This window comes from Pleurodeles waltl, chromosome 5 (genome assembly GCF_031143425.1).
Source record: "Pleurodeles waltl isolate 20211129_DDA chromosome 5, aPleWal1.hap1.20221129, whole genome shotgun sequence".
Classification (NCBI taxonomy): Eukaryota; Metazoa; Chordata; class Amphibia; order Caudata; family Salamandridae; genus Pleurodeles; species Pleurodeles waltl.
Window position 1 is genome coordinate 1,872,831,737 of NC_090444.1, and position 17,512 is coordinate 1,872,849,248.

The following is a 17,512-nucleotide window of genomic DNA, read 5'->3' on the forward strand; positions in this document are numbered from 1 at the left end:
CATCTGTTTTAAGAAACAAAATATGTATTTTAATGGAAAGGTTGAGGCTTTTCAAAATCCAGCTGAGGGCACCATCCTTCATACTATATTCGGTTTGGTTCATTTGCACGGCTCCAACGAATCAACCTGAAGCGCCAAATACATTTTTAACTTCTAACTGCAAATTCTTTCGTATTTTCTTAACATTAATTTTTTTTTCAGTTTTATGCAGTGCTTCTTTATTTACATACACTTCATTTGGTTAATATTATTTAATTTTAAATGCAGCTGCGGACTCCTGAATAAGCATTACCTTTAGTATCATGTAGTGCATTTCATTGTCTTTATAGGTCTATAGGGGCCTGAACTAATGTGACCAAGCCCTCTGCCCACCTCAGTGCTGGCAAACAAGCCAGAGAAAAACACAAAAGGGACAGGAGGCAAAATGCATCTTTTTAAACCACTCTATACCTGAACGCTGCAGGTTACCACTGAGTACTCCGTAGCATGAAGGACTGTCGCCATAAATGGGGGGTTAACGTGTGGTATATGATAGTTCCATAGAGGCAATGCAAGACCCACGTCGATCAGAAGCCAACATTCAGGAGGAACAAGAAAGTTATAGGCAGTGAGGGAGTCCAGGCACCGAATGAATGGAAAACCAATATCTCTTCTCAGGCAGATAAAACCTACAAACCAAAATTGCTATGAAGCAAACTCTTGCAGAGATCTGTCGTCTAAGGCAGAGCCACTTTTAAAGAATTGTGCTCTCTAAAGTTCCTTTGTCACTGGAATTTAGGCATCATGAGACTTGGAGTTTGTTCCCTTGTGAGAGGGGGAGGCCTGCACTGTCCTTGGTGGGCTTTCGAGTCAAGCATCCTCCAAGGAGCCAGCAAGGGTTGGTCAACGATCCTTAAACCCATTTGCCAAGTAAGAGCTCAGGCGTGCCGTCCAGCGCTCACCCGTGCACTGTTCACAAGGAAGAGGAGCCACTGGGCATAATGTTCATGGGTCCCATGAGGAGCTGAACCGGCTGGAGCTGGGAATTCCTGGGGAACTAGAATGTGCAGTCTCAGCCTTGGGGTTTCTAGAGCTTGTGGAGACCACAAGGGAAGGAAGAACTACCAGGGTCGCGACCCCGCTAGTGATGCTGGGGTGGTTGTAAAAGAGACCCCAAGAATAGGATGGGAGGCCGGTACCTTATAGTACTTTCTATGACCCCTTTCACATCATGTAAAGAGGCACATCGTGTACGCCTCGCAAAAAGGCATCCTGGAAGGGCTTGCATGGGAAACCGTCCACAGCACTCAGCACATGGTCCAGAGAAGGACATTGTACGACTCACCACCCTCTCCCGAGCAAACAGATTCTAATGCCTAATGTGGGACTCGCAACAACATGGGGGGGCACACTACTTAGCCCTGGAGACAACTGGGGAGCACCAAAATGCAGAAAAAGCAGCAGAAGGCAAGCACATAAGGCAGCTAGGCGCAATAGTAGTAACCTCTGCAGCCCAACAAGTACAGGCAGCAGCCAAGGGCCACAGGTCCAGCGGTCCAGATGGCGGCTCCTTCTTGGCAGTACTGCCGTCCTCAGGTGCAGCCCGTCCAGCCAGCAGCATCTGACAGCAAGTCCCACGCAGTGTCCTACAACATGAGGAACAACCCCTGCACCTATACTCATTTCGTTTTTTTTATATCAGGGGCACTTAAAAGAACTTCAGAAGTGCACAACACCACTTTTCAATCCCAGCCCTGGCTCCAGACATCAGTAGTGGGTAAACAAGCCCTTAGTGTGAGAGCATCAGACAGCCTATTTAAGTGTAAAGTGCGCCCCGCCTCCCTCTCTCCCAGCCCAGGAAGACCATTAGTATGCAGCTGTAACCCTGTCACACCTAACCCTCGCTGTATGATGGCTGTCTGCAGAGAATGCACAAAACTTTCTAACAGTGGCATTTATAAAATAGTAATATAAAATCCACCTACACCAGTAAGCAGGATTTTGCGCTACCATTCTAAACATACCAAACATATCCACGCTACTCCTTATAAATCGGAAATTACCACTTATATAAATTATATAAGTGAATTCCCAATGCAAACCTCTGAGAGAAGCAGCACTCACAGAAGTGAAACACAAACTGGGCTGTTTACCACAACTAGGACATGTAACACATATATGTCCTACCTTTTACATACAAAGCACTGTGCCCATAGGGCTATCTAGGGCCTACCTTAGGGATGACCTTGGTGTAGTAAAAAGGGAGTTTAGGCCTTGGCAAGTAGTTTGAATTGCCAAGTCAATGTGACAGTAAATGCGCACACAGTCACTGCCGCGGCAGGCCTGAAGCAAGTTTGAAAGGCTACTTCTTTGGGTGGCGCAATCAGCGCTGCAGGCCCACTAGTAGCATTTAATTTACAGACTCTGGGTATATGGTATACACCTTTACAAGGGACTTGCAGGTAAATTAATAAGCCACATAGGTGTAAGCCAATTATACCAAGTTTTAGGGGAGAGAGCACATGCACTTCAGCACTGATTAGCAGTGGTAAAGTGCCCAGAGTCCTAAAGCCAAGAAAAAGAGAGTCAGAAAAACAGGAGGAGAAAGGCAAACGTTTGGGAATGGCCCTGTAGAAAGGACCATTTCCAACATGAACCGTAGTCTGATCTAGACTCCACCAGTTCTCTCTACCTCTCAAAAAACAACAAAAGTCCTTATAAGTGCCATTAAGGTGGAGCGGAAGTGGTACATTCATTGATTGTATTGAATCCAATCAAGTGACCAACGTGTGCTCATGACACGTTCAGGTGACCTGAATTGTACTTTATATACGGTGTATATTATAAATAATGAAAACAGTAGATCCAAGGGTTGGATGTGTACATAGCATTTACAGTAAACAACAGCCATGCTCTGTGAAAATAGTGATCACACGTGCATGTGAGTGAAACAATAAACCTTCCTGGTAACCTGATTGATAACCAAGGTGATAAACACAAGGATGGACAAAAAAGGTAATAAATCAGTTGACTAATCAGAGCTTGCGTCAATTGATAGACTTGGAACTTAAGTAGTTAGAGCTCCTAGGTGGCCATCATGTTTTTTGTCTGAAGGTCACTCGCACATCCAGCCAATGGTGTGGTGACAAGAAGGACTATCTTTAAGGTCAAAAGTCTCCCGGGACAACTGTATCGCAGCTCCAAACGGGTGCACGTGAAGAATGTGAGGACCTGGACCAAGTCCCACTGGGACATCACAAAGGGTTTTGGTGAAAACAAATGTTGAAAACCTTTCAAAAACCTCATCAAGAGGTGTGGGGCCTCCTGGCAGGAGCTTGTATCCTAGACGTGACAAGGCATCGTGGACCGAGGAATAGTATGTATACTCTCAAATCTCAGGGTTCACACTTCTCTGGATGTCACTCAGTTTACATTTGATTAGTTTATATTGTTTCTCCTGTGTAATAATGGATGCAGTGTGTACGGATTGATGTTTTGATCAGTCTCTGTCTTTATGACTGAAGTCAGCTCCCAAAAATACCATACATGGTGTCATCTCGTTTTATGCCATAAAAAATGATGTGAAGAAATCCAGGTTATCTATATTTATTTAGGCAATAAACATTGACAAATGTAACCTATGCTCGTCCCAGGGTGCCTGATACTATTATGCATCTTCCATGATCATCTTTGGAATGGAACGCTCTTATATATTAGGATTTCCACCACCCCTCTGACATGCAAACTAGATGACAAGAAGTACCTTGCTCCCTCCCTACCCCCCAAGTGTGTAGATAAGCCTGACTAAAGGCACAATACCAATGGATCCGTCACAACTAAAACCCGCTGGAACAATGCCCTGGACCACACAGATAATGTTCCACTCCATCTGTGAAAATTGCCAGCGAGAATGTCAAAGGGCTAAATGCCCCAAACGAGCAGGCAATACTTTCCCTCCTGAAAGATCTAGAGGGGTGGGGGCATTACCTGCCTTCATGAAACTCATTTACTACACTATTGTCATAGGCTTTGATTGCGTTGGTTCCCACATCATTTTTTTGCCAGTGGGCCAGCAAAGAACCGGGGAGTGGCCTAAGTGAAGTTATCAGTTCAAATCAGATACGCAGGACAGGTGCCTGATGCTGAATCTCTGAGAAGGTTCACCCACCTTTCCACGGATGAACCTCTGTGCCTAACATGCGTCAAATCTCCTTTATTAATGAAAGAAGAAGCCCTTGGAGAGGAAAGAACGAGTATGATCGTGGGGTTGACCTAAATGCACTAATGATGGAATCTGGACAGGTCCTTGCTGAGATGAGAGGTCTCTGAAACCTTAAGGGCAGATGCACACACGTGGCTCACACCGATGAGCCTAACAAGTACATGTGAGGGCATCACCCGGGAGAACAGGATTTCACATTCCATTCCACCAGTGGGAGCCTTTATTATGTTTGAGCAGATGTTACACCGAGGCCTGGTGCATGTGCTTTCAAAGCCTTTTTGGAGTTGCTGGCTGCACTGTGCCTGTCTAGAGTTACTTAGGCTGTGGTTGGGTGGCTCCAAGTAACAGTGACCACCTCGGCGAAGTCTGCTCCGCAATATGTGAGAAAACGGTGCATGAACACCAGCTCCAGCAGCTGTAGATAACCCCAAACCTTCAGTTTGCTCCATTTTCACAACTAAATATCTCCGTTTGATCTTGAAAATATCACTGCACTGATTCAACAAAATCAATCCTACATTGGACTTTCTGTTTAGAAACTGCATCAGTCGATATTACCCAATTGTAGGACACAGTTTTGTTTTCACCAAAGTAATTTGAAAAGAAATGATTCAGAACTGCAGTGATTATGGAGAAAAAAACAGTAATTCTTGATGGTGTTGCTTTGTAATGGAGAGAGCAAAAACTTGAAAACACTTGTGAGAAACAGGAGGGGAGAGAGAAGGTACAATTAGCAAGAGAGGGCTCAGTAAAAGGGACTGGCCTGAGAAAGGCAAGTAAACAGGACCTGCGAGCGAGAGGAGAATCTGAAGGAGGGAAGGTAATGTGCGTTTGTGAGAGGTATGTGTGAGAAAGGGACAAGTGTATGCGGGACAGCAAGTGTGTGTGACGCCTCAAGGGGAGGGAGGAGGATAGCTAGATAGAGAGAGAGTACAGTATCCTAGGGTGGACAGAAATGAGCTCGAGAATGAAAAATGTGGGAAGTGTGAGAGGATGGTTTGTAAGATGGAGAAAGGGAGGGCTCAGGATCATGTAAGAAGAAGAGAAAGGATGAGTGAGAGAGTTCAGGAGAGTAGCTGTGAGAAGAGAAAACTGTGAAATAAATGGGAGGTGCAGGAACACTTTTTGGGTAGAGAACACTAGCCGGACGCCTCGGCTGCCACCTGCAGGGGTGCCTGTCACCAGTGGTTGCATACCCTGAGGATGCTGAGCAAGATTTTCAAACTGGTCCCACTCTGTATCCAGAAAAACGTCCTGCACCCCCCGGTCACAAGAAGGCTGGACTATGGGAACACCTTCTATGCCGAGACCAGTAAAAAAAAACTCACCAGAAGGCTGCGGACCATTCAGAACATTGGCGGCTGTGAGCACACTTAACCTCTCACGCCGCACTCACATCACACCACCCCGGAAGGAGCTCCACTGCCTCCCTGTTCACAAAAGAGCACATTCAAGCTCCTCACCCACACTTTCAGGGCACTACATAACATAGGCCCAGAATACGTTACCAATCGCATCTGCTTTCACTAACCTTCCATACACCTCTGCTCGTCCGGACTCCTAGTTGCACAAATCCCACACACATGCAAAACCAGATCCAGCAATCAAACGTCTCCAACATCGCTCCTAAAGCAAGGAACGAGCTGCTGCTGCTGCACATTGGAGACTCCTCCTCACTTCTTGAATTCTGTAAGAAGCTGAAGCCCTGGCTTTTCGAGTAGTCCCACTAGGCCCTACGTGTGTCTAGACTCTCACCTGCTCGGCACCCCGTGATAGTGCGCTCCCCAAATCTGCAGAACAAAACAAGATGCACAAGCTGTCCCTCACAGGCCTCCATCCTTGCATTCAAGTTTAAGCTGCTTCCTGCCTAATACATATTACTGAGGCAGGTGATTTGGAACTTCATGCAAAAGTGCAATTTTCATTGTGACAGATTAGTAGTTCTGTTCCCTCGCACAATACAGGTGCCAAACCAGCAGGTGTGCTGAAAAGTCAGGTTTGCATGTGCCCTAGAAGTGGTAACACAGCTAGTGAAGAAGTTAGACACCACAGCAAGAGAAAGCCAGGGACACAGTATAGGTTGTTGAGTACAAACTAAATGATGCTCTTAGGACAACTTGCCGCGGAGCCCATAGATGTACAGAGACGTTTTTATACAGATGACCTCGAAAATGAACTCTGCGCACTGCAGTGTGGCATTATGGAACCTGTCGTTTATCCCTTCCAGTGGAGCCCAAGCACATCACCTGGAAATCTGGAAGTGGGTGCACTGCCTGTGGCACGCATCCTTTGCCCGCTCTCCTCTTGGCAGTGTTTGGTGCCAGTAGGCGCTAGTACAGCAGCAGTCGCTATGAAGTGTGTTCTCTTGAACTACTCCCAAGCGGCACCAGCCACCAAGAGCCTCCATCCAGAGCAGAGCAGCGAGAGCCGCTTCACTCTGCAGAGGTGGTAGCCAGTCCAGGTTCAGTGTACGGTGTCCTGGCCTCGTGCTGCTGTGGAGTGGATACCGAGCGGAGGGGCTTGGGTTGCATTGAGGTAGAGCAGGGCAACTGCTGCTGATAAACGAGGGACCCACACGCTGTTGGGAAAAGCGAGACCCCACAAACTGCAGAGGTGCTTGGAGGGGGTGGGATTCAGTCTGATCGTTGTAGAAAAGAGTGAGACTTCATTGAACTACGTGTGATTGTGAAGTGTTACAACCTCAGTGACACCATTGATGCAGGTAAGAAGTGGGGCACCTAAGATTGTACAAACCGTCACATACAGCTCTGAGTTGTTTAGTTGTTGGTCACATCACACAGAGCGCTCCTGTCACTGAATTCCAAAAGTACACACATGACCACAGGAAGTTGTCAGATAGAGTAATCTGAGGAGCGCTGCAGTCTCGAAGTACACACGTGGAATCGTCCTAATGTACCTTGTCCCTGCTAATGTTGATGAGGACCTGTGGTTTCGCATCCATAGCGAGGGTTGTTCGGTGTCCTTCTGATTCTGTATTAAGTCTGTGGTAATATTCGATGACCAGCGACAGGCCTGTTCTGTTCCCCAGCTCCCTCTCGATTTCCGTCTGGTGTCTGACACTGTTGCATCTGTTTCTACAGGAGATGAGGCTGCACCTCCCGGATCCTCCTGTGGACAGTGATGACGAGGATGCAGTGGGAACCTCGACCACCGATACTCAGACCTCCATTCCCATGGACGCAGGTAAACCTCGGCCAGCGGTACTGTCGGAAAGGATCACAGTGTGCATTTCATGTCTGTGCTGCCTCCTGTGTCTGTACTCTCATCCAGATCCCTGGAGTAGACTGGACATGTGCTCAGCCACCTTACGGCTCTCCTGTACAGATTCTTGTGGGTCCGGCTCAGCCTCTTCGCATCCCTGGCCTGCTTTACTATATGCTCCAGTGTTCCGTAAGATAGCCCTCAGGCTCAGCCCAACCCGAAGACCTGCAAGTCAGTCATTTTAAAGAGTCTTTTTATATCCAAGCAGAGACCATTCATGTTTTTATACTTCCAGTGTCAATACTGAGCATATCTCTCCTCTGCTTAGGCGCCTCAAAGCAAGTCAGTTTGTGGTGTGCGCTAAAATCATAATCATGTTATCTCTATTATTGTTCCATGAACTGATGAAGAAATCCTCTGTACTAAGGCTGATAATGAGATCAGTGCCTAGAGGGGCTAGATTTGCAATGTTTGCTCTGAAATACAGTCTAAAAAAAAAAAAAGCTATATAGCCATGCGCTGTTGTGGTACAAATGTATACATTTAGAGACATACGGCCAGTGCCTCTATATGCTGGCATCAGGCGCTCACCATCGACCTTATCATGAATATGCTACAGGTTGTGGGGCAGGTCCTGAAAATCCCACTCGCCAGCGTGGTGACACAGCAAAGCTAGTGCATGACCTGCAGACCTACGTGGATCAAACACACTCTACCAGATGCTGCTCTGTATGTCCAAGCTGTAATCTCCTGCACAGATGTAGAATGGGGTCATTGTGCAGCCTGTAGTGTTACTGAGTTAGCACGAGCATCATTGCACAGGTGTAGAACAGGCTCATGGTGCAGCCCGTAGTGTTACTGAGTTAGCACGGGCGCCTGTTCACAGGTGTAGAAGGGGATCATGGTGTAGCCTGTAGTGTTAGTGAGTTAGCACGAGCGTCTGTGCACAGGTGTAAAAGGGGCTCATGGTGCAGCCCGTAGTGTTACTGAGTTAGCACGAGCATCGGTGCACAGGTTGGAACGGGGTCATGGTGTAGCCTGTAGAGTTAGTGAGTTAGCATGAGCGCCTGTGCACAGGTTTAGGAGGGGCTATGGTGCAGCCTGTAATATTACTGAGTTAGCACAAGCGCACGTGCACTGGTGTAGAACGGGGTCATAGCACAGCCTGTGGTGTTAGTGAGTTAGCACGAGCGCCTGTGCACAGGTGTAGAGGGGTCCTGGTGTAGCCTGTAGTGGTACTGAGGTAGCGCGTGTAGGAGGCTGGACTGGCTTGTAGTGAGTACCAAGGGTTACTTGCACCTTGCACCTTGCACCAGGCCCAGTTATCCCTTATTAGTGTATAGGGTGTCTAGCAGCATAGGCTGATAGATAATGGTAGCTTAGCAGAGCAGCTTAGGCTGAACTAGGAGACGAGTGAAGCTCCTACAGTACCACTAGTGTCACTTGCACAATATCATAAGAAAACACAATACACAGATATACTAAAAATAAAGGTACTTTATTTTTATGACAATATGCCAAAGTATCTCAGAGTGTACCCTCAGTATGAGGATAGCAAATATACACAAGATATATGTACACAATACCAAAATATGCAGTAATAGTATTAGAAAACAGTGCAAACAATGTATAGTTACAATAGGATGCAATGGGGACACATAGGGATAGGGGCAACACAAACCATATACTCCAAAAGTGGAATGCGAACCACGAATGGACCCCAAACCTATGTGACCTTGTAGAGGGTCGCTGGGACTATTAGAAAATAGTAAGGGTTAGACAAATAGCCCACCCCAAGACCCTGAAAAGTGAGTGCAAAGTGCACTAAAGTTCCCCAAAGGACATAGAAGTCGTGATAGGGGAATTCTGCAGGAAAGACACAAACCAACAATGCAACAACGATGGATTTCCAGTCGTGGGTACCTGTGGAACAAGGGGACCAAGTCCAAAAGTCACAAGCAAGTCGGAGATGGGCAGATGCCCAGGAAATGCCACCTGTGGGTGCAAAGAAGCTGCTACTGGACAGTAGAAGCGTAGGTTTCTGCAAGAACGACAAGGGCTAGAGACTTCCCCTTTGGAGGACGGATCCCTCACGCCGTGGAGAGTCGTGCAGAAGTGTTTTCCCGCCGAAAGACCGCCAACAAGCCTTGCTAGCTGCAAATCGTGCTGGAAGGGTTTTTGGATGCTGCTGTGGCCCAGGAGGGACCAGGATGTCGCCAATTGCGTCAGGGGACAGAGGGGGCGTCGAGCAAGACAAGGAGCCCTCTCAGCAGCAGGCAGCACCCGCAGAAGTGCCAGAAACAGGCACCACGAGGATGCGTGAAATGGTGCTCACCCGAAGTCGCACAAAGGAGTCCCACGTCGCCGGAGAACAACTTAGGAGGTCGTGCAATGCAGGTTAGAGTGCCGTGGACCCAGGCTGGACTGTGCACAAAGGATTTCCGCCGGAAGTGCACGGAGGCCGGAGTAGCTGCAAAAGTCGCGGTTCCCAGCAATGCAGTCTGGCGTGGGGAGGCAAGGACTTACCTCCACCAAACTTGGACTGAAGAGTCACTGGACTGTGGGAGTTACTTGGACAGAGTTGCTGGATTCAAGGGACCTCGCTCGTCGTGCTGAGAGGAGACCCAGGGGACCGGTGATGCAGTTCTTTGGTACCTGCGGTTGCAGGGGGACGATTCCGTCGACCCACGGGAGATTTCTTCGGAGCTTCTAGTGCAGAGAGGAGGCAGACTACCCCCACAGCATGCACCACCAGGAAAACAGTAGAGAAGGCGGCAGGATCAGCGTTACAGAGTTGCAGTAGTCGTCTTTGCTACTATGTTGCAGTTTTGCAGGCTTCCAGCGCGGTCAGCAGTCGATTCCTTGGCAGAAGGTGAAGAGAGAGATGCAGAGGAACTCGGATGAGCTCTTGCATTCGTTATCTAAGGAATCCCAAGAGACAGAGACCCTAAATAGCCAGAAAAGAGGGTTTGGCTACCTAGGAGAGAGGATAGGCTAGCAACACCTGAAGGAGCCTATCAGAAGGAGTCTCTGACGTCACCTGATGGCACTGGCCACTCAGAGCAGTCCAGTGTGCCAGCAGCACCTCTGTTTCCAAGATGGCAGAGGTCTGGAGCACACTGGAGGAGCTCTGGGCACCTCCCAGGGGAGGTACAGGTCAGGGGAGTGGTCACTCCCCTTTCCTTTGTCCAGTTTCGCGCCAGAGCAGGGCTAAGGGGTCCCCTCACCGGTGTAGACTGGCTTATGCAGAAATGGGCACCAAATGTGCCCATGAAAGCATTTCCAGAGGCTGGGGAGGCTACTCCTCCCCTGCCTTCACACCATTTTCCAAAGGGAGAGGGTGTAACACCCTCTCTCAGAGGAAGTCCTTTGTTCTGCCATCCTGGGCCAGGCCTGGCTGGACCCCAGGAGGGCAGAAGCCTGTCTGAGGGGTTGGCAGCAGCAGCAGCTGCAGTGAAACCCCAGGAAAGGCAGTTTGGCAGTACCAGGGTCTGTGCTACAGACGACTGGGATCATGGGATTGTGTCAACTATGCCAGGATGGCATAGAGGGGGCAATTCCATGATCATAGACATGTTACATGGCCATATTCGGAGTTACCATTGTGAAGCTACATATAGGTAGTGTAATGGTGTCCCCGCACTCACAAAGTCCAGGGAATTGGCCCTGAACAATGTGGGGGCACCTTGGCTAGTGCCAGGGTGCCCTCACACTAAGTAACTTTGCACCTAACCTTTACCAGGTAAAGGTTAGACATATAGGTGACTTATAAGTTACTTAAGTGCAGTGGTAAATGGCTGTGAAATAACGTGGACGTTATTTCACTCAGGCTGCAGTGGCAGGCCTGTGTAAGAATTGTCAGAGCTCCCTATGGGTGGCAAAAGAAATGCTGCAGCCCATAGGGATCTCCTGGAACCCCAATACCCTGGGTACCTCAGTACCATATACTAGGGAATTATAAGGGTGTTCCAGTAAGCCAATGTGAATTGGTAAAATTGGTCACTAGCCTGTTAGTGACAATTTGGAAAGAAATGAGAGAGCATAACCACTGAGGTTCTGGTTAGCAGAGCCTCAGTGAGACAGTTAGTCACTACACAGGTAACACATTCAGGCACATTTATGAGCACTGGGGCCCTGGCTGGCAGGGTCCCAGTGACACATACAACTAAAACAACATATATACAGTGAAAAATGGGGGTAACATGCCAGGCAAGATGGTACTTTCCTACACAACCTCCCCCCAAACGAAGGACAATAAGACTAGCCATGACCTGATGAGTCTTTATTGTCTAAGTGGAAATAACTGGAGAGTCCATCTGCATTGGAGTGGCTACTCCCAGGTCTATGTTCCACTGTATAGTCCATTCCCTGTAGGGATATGGACCACCTCAATAATTTAGGATTTTCACCTTTCATTTGTTTTAGCCAAAGTAGAGGTTAGTGGTCTGTCTGAACAATGAAGTGAGTGCCAAACAGGTATGGCCTCAACTTCTTCAGAGCCCAGACCACAGCAAAGGCCTCCCTCTCTATGGCAGACCAACGCTTTTCTCTAGGGGTCAACCTCCTACTAATAAAAGCAACAGGTTGATCCTGGCCCTCAGAATTAAGTTGTGATAGGACTGCCCCTACTCCTAATTCAGAAGCATCAGTTTGGACATAGAATTTTTTAGAGTAACAAGGGCTTTTCAGGACAGGTGCAGAGCACATGGCCCGCTTCAGCTCCTCAAAAGCTTTCTGACAGTTTGCTGTCCATAATACCTTTTTAGGCATCTTTTTGGATGTGAGGTCATTAAGAGGGGCTGCAATGGAGCCATAGTTCTTAATGAACCTCCTGTAATACCCAGTGAGGCCTAGGAAGGCTCTCACTTGAGTCTGAGTAGTAGGGGGAACCCAATCTATAATAGTTTGGATTTTCCCCTGAAGTGGTGCAATCTGTTCCCCACCAACAAGGTGTCCCAGATAAACCACCTTCCCCTGCCCTATCTGGCACTTTGAAGCCTTGATAGTGAGGCCTGCCTTTTGCAGGGCCTCCAAAACTTTCCATAGGTGGACCAGGTGATCATCCCAGCTGGAGCTAAAGACAGCTATATCGTTCAAATATGCTGCACTAAAAGCTTCCAGCCCTTGCAGGACTGTGTTCACCAACCTCTGAAAAGTGGCAGGTGCATTTTTCAATCCAAAAGGCATTACTGTGAACTGGTAATGTCCTCCAATGGTTGAAAATGCAGTTTTAGGTTTAGCATCTTCTGATAATTTGATCTGCCAATACCCTGCAGTCAAATCAAAAGTGCTTAGATACTTGGCAGATGCCAGTGTATCTATGAGCTCATCTGCCCTGGGTATAGGGTGAGTATCAGTTTTGGTTACCTGGTTGAGACCTCTATAATCTACACAAAACCGCATTTCCTTCTTTCCATCCTTGGAATGAGGTTTTGGTACAAGTACCACAGGAGAGGCCCATGGACTTTCAGAGTGCTCAACCACTCCCAGTTCTAACATTTTCTGCACCTCTTGCTTTATGCAGTCCCTGACATGGTCAGGCTGCCTATAGATCTTACTTTTGACAGGCAAGCTGTCTCCAGTATCTATAGTGTGCTCACACCAAGAAGTGGTACCTGGCACAGTAGAGAAGAGTTCAGAAAACTGACCCAGGAGATTTATGCAATGGTCTTTCTGCTCAGCAGTAAGACAATCAGCCAAAACTACACCTCCCACTAGAGCATCTTGTTCTGTGGAAGAGAAGAGATCAGGTAGAGGATCACTGTCTTCTTCCTGTCCCTCATCAGTTGCCATGAGCAGGGTGAGATCAGCCCTGTCATAGTAGGGTTTCAGGCGATTGACATGGAGCACCCTAAGGGGACTCCTGGCAGTGCCTAAGTCAACTAAATAGGTGACTTCACCCTTTTTCTCAACAATTGTGTGGGGTCCACTCCATTTATCTTGGAGTGCTCTTGGGGCCACAGGCTCCAAGACCCACACTTTCTGCCCTGGTTGGTACTGAACCAAAACAGCCTTCTGGTCATGCCATTGCTTCTGGAGCTCTTGGCTGGCCTGAAGATTTTTACTGGCCTTTTTCATATACTCAGCCATCCTTGATCTGAGGCCAAGCACATAATACACAATATCTTGTTTTGGAGCTTTTAAAGGTTGTTCCCAACCCTCCTTGACAAGTGTTAGTGGACCCCTAACAGGGTGTCCAAAGAGGAGTTCAAAGGGGCTGAAGCCCACTCCTTTCTGGGGTACCTCCCTGTAGGCAAAAAGGAGGCATGGTAACAGGATATCCCATCTCCTGCGGAGTTTTTCAGGGAGACCCATAATCATGCCTTTGAGAGTTTTGTTAAATCTCTCCACCAGTCCATTTGTTTGTGGATGATAGGGTGTAGTGAACTTGTAAGTCACACCACACTCCTTCCACATGGCCTTTAAGTATGCAGACATGAAATTGCTTCCCCTGTCTGATACTACTTCCTTTGGGAAGCCCACCCTAGAAAATATTCCCAGGAGGGCCTTTGCCACTGCAGGTGCTGTAGTGGTCCTTAAAGGAATTGCTTCAGGATATCTTGTGGCATGGTCCACTACCACCAAGATAAACCTATTGCCTGAAGCAGTAGGAGGGTCAAGGGGGCCAACTATGTCAACCCCTACCCTTTCAAAGGGAACCCCAACCACAGGCAGTGGAATAAGGGGTGCCTTTGGAGTGCCACCTGTCTTGCCACTGGCTTGACAGGTTTCACAGGAATTGCTTCAGGATATCTTGTGGCATGGTCCACTACCACCAAGATAAACCTATTGCCTGAAGCAGTAGGAGGGTCAAGGGGGCCAACTATGTCAACCCCTACCCTTTCAAAGGGAACCCCAACCACAGGCAGTGGAATAAGGGGTGCCTTTGGAGTGCCACCTGTCTTGCCACTGGCTTGACAGGTTTCACAGGACTTACAAAATTCCTTTGTGTCCTCAGACATCCTAGGCCAATGAAACAGGGGAACAAGCCTGTCCCAAGTTTTCATTTGTCCCAGATGTCCAGCTAGGGGAATGTCGTGGGCTAGAGTTAAGAGGAACTTTCTGTACTCTTGAGGAATCACTAACCTCCTGGCAGTTCCAGGTTTAGGATCCCTTGCTTCAGTGTACAAGAGGTTGTCCTCCCAGTAAACTCTGTGAGAGTCACTGACATCCCCATGAGCCTGTTTGACAGCTTGCTGTCTTAGACCCTCTAGTGTGGGACAGGTTTGCTGTGCCACACTCAGCTCCTCCCTGGCAGGCCCCCCTTCACCCAAAAGCTCAGCAGTGTCTGCTTCCAGCTCCTCTGGTGTAGGTTCTGCACAGGGTGGAAATTCTTCTTCCTCAGAATTAGAATCCACTGTGGAGGGAGGGATAGTAGGAAGTGCTTTACTTCTACTAGCCCTAGCTTTAGGGAGCACTTGGTCCATTGTTCCAGGATCCAAGCTTCCCTGTCCTTTTTGCTTTTTGGCCTCAGCCCTGGTTAAAGCAAAAATATGCCCTGGGATGCCCAGCATTGCTGCATGGGCCTCCAACTCCACATCTGATCAAGTTGATGTCTCCAAATCATTTCCTAGTAGACAGTCTACAGGTAAATCTGTGGCTACCACAACTTTCTTTGGACCAGTAACCCCCCCCAGTTGAGATTTACAACAGCCATGGGGTGGCTAAGTGTGTTGTTGTGAGCATCGGTTACTTGGTACTGGTGACCAAGTAGGTGTTGTTCAGGGTGGACCAGTTTCTCTATGACCATAGTCACACTGGCACCAGTGTCCCTGTAGGCCTGAACCTCAACACCATTTATTAGGGGTAGCTGCTTGTACTTATCCATATTAAGGGGACAAGCAACTAAGGTGGCTAAATCAATAGCCCCCTCAGAGACTAACACAGCCTCTGTGGTCTCCCTAACAAGACCAACCCCAACTAAGTTACCAAAAGTGAGCCCAGCTACTCCCTTGGATTGGCTATTAGTAGATTTACTCCCACCACCACTGCTATTAGTAGGGACACTAGGTGTAGCAGTAGGGGTTGTAGTGGTAGGAGGCTTGGTGCTTTTCTTTGGACAACTGGGATCTGTTGTCCAATGGCCTTTTATTTTACATAAATAGCACCATGGTTTCTTTTCCTTGTTTTGATTAGAAGAGGATTTGGGCCCACCACCCCCACCAGAGTGTTTTTGTGGGCCTGATGAAGACTCATTTTTAGATTTGTCCCCACCCTTGTCAGAAGACTTACCATCCTTCTTCTTGTTGCCATCTTTGTCACCCCCTGTATGAACTTTTCTGTTCACCCTTGTTCTGACCCATTTGTCTGCCTTCTTTCCCAATTCTTGGGGAGAGGTCAGATCAGAGTCCACCAAGTACTGGTGCAACAAATCAGACACACAATTATTAAGAATATGCTCTCTCAGGATCAAGTTATACAGGCTGTCATAATCAGTAACTTTACTGCCATGTAACCACCCCTCCAAGGCCTTCACTGAATGGTCAATGAAATCAACCCAGTCTTGTAAAGACTCCTTTTTGGTCTCTCTGAACTTTATCCTGTATTGTTCAGTGGTTAAGCCATAACCATCCAGGAGTGCATTCTTAAGAACTTTGTAATCATTGGCTTCATTTTCTTTCACAGTAAGGAGCCTATCCCTACCTTTTCCACTAAATGATAGCCATAGGATAGCAGCCCACTGCCTTTGAGGGACATCCTGTACAGCACAGGCCCTCTCAAGTGCAGCAAACCACTTGTTAATGTCATCCCCCTCCTTATAAGGGGGAACTATCTTGTGCAGATTCCTGCAATCATGCTCTTTTGCAGGATGACTATGGGGAATACTGCTGCTGTCACCATGGGTTTCTAAACCCAGTTTCTGTCTCTCCTTCTCTACTTCTAAAGTCTGTCTCTCCAAATCCAGCTGTTGCTTCTTGAGCTTCAGTCTGGTTTGTTCCACTCTCAATCTATTGAGCTCCCTTTCTAACAATCTGTCATCAGGGTGGGTGGGAGGGACATGTCTTGAAACAGAAGTATGATGAGAATGGACTGAAGGAGACCTGTCCCTTACAGAGGGCACCCTAACAGCTTGGTTAACAGAAACATCACTTCTACTATGGTGAGAATGAATGCTCTTGCTATGATGTGAGACAACACTATCTGTATGGTATGACTCTACATCAGTACCAACTATGCTAGACTGTCTAGTAATGGGCAGGCTCTGAAGTTTCTTTCCTGAATCTTTTCCTAGGGTTGTCCCTGGATCAGATTGGGAACCATTAGCTACTTTTTCAACAGATGGGGCCCTTTTGGCCTTATCTTGTTCTTTAAGCATGTTAAGTAACAATTCCAAGGAAGGATTCTTCCCTACACTCAAACCTCTCTCTATGCAGAGACTCCTTGCTCCTTTCCAGCTAAGGTGATCATATGCAAGTTTGGACAGATCAACATTTTGGCCTGTGCCAGACATTTTAGAAAGAGTTTAAGTGACAGAAAAAGTGAGAAAAAGTTTTTAGAGCTTTTAGAAAGACAGAAAAAAAACTTTTTAAACTTTTAAGAACTTTTTAGAAAGTTTAGAAGTACTTTTCAGCACTTAGAAAAGAGTGAAAAGAGGAAATGCAAAACTTTTTAGTTATGTGTACATACACTGAACTTGTTTTGTATATTTTTCTCTTATGAAAAGTACAATGACAAGAGTGGTAAGTAGTCTCAAAGCACTTATCCCACCGCTGCACAACAAATGTAGGAGGCTGGACTGGCTTGTAGTGAGTACCAAGGGGTACTTGCACCTTGCACCAGGCCCAGTTATCCCTTATTAGTGTATAGGGTGTCTAGCAGCATAGGCTGATAGATAATGGTAGCTTAGCAGAGCAGCTTAGGCTGAACTAGGAGACGAGTGAAGCTCCTACAGTACCACTAGTGTCACTTGCACAATATCATAAGAAAACACAATACACAGATATACTAAAAATAAAGGTACTTTATTTTTATGACAATATGCCAAAGTATCTCAGAGTGTACCCTCAGTATGAGGATAGCAAATATACACAAGATATATGTACACAATACCAAAATATGCAGTAATAGTATTAGAAAACAGTGCAAACA

General features: G+C 47.3%; 1 protein-coding gene across 1 annotated transcript in view; it reads left to right on the plus strand.

Moving 5' to 3' along the window:
- Positions 1-17,512, plus strand: part of MEA1 (male-enhanced antigen 1) — a 44,767-nt gene that overhangs the window by 10,326 nt on the left and 16,929 nt on the right. Inside the window, exon 3 of the mRNA XM_069236431.1 lies at positions 7,303-7,405. Within this exon, the coding sequence (XP_069092532.1) occupies positions 7,303-7,405 (103 nt within the window). The remainder of the gene's footprint in view (positions 1-7,302; positions 7,406-17,512) is intronic.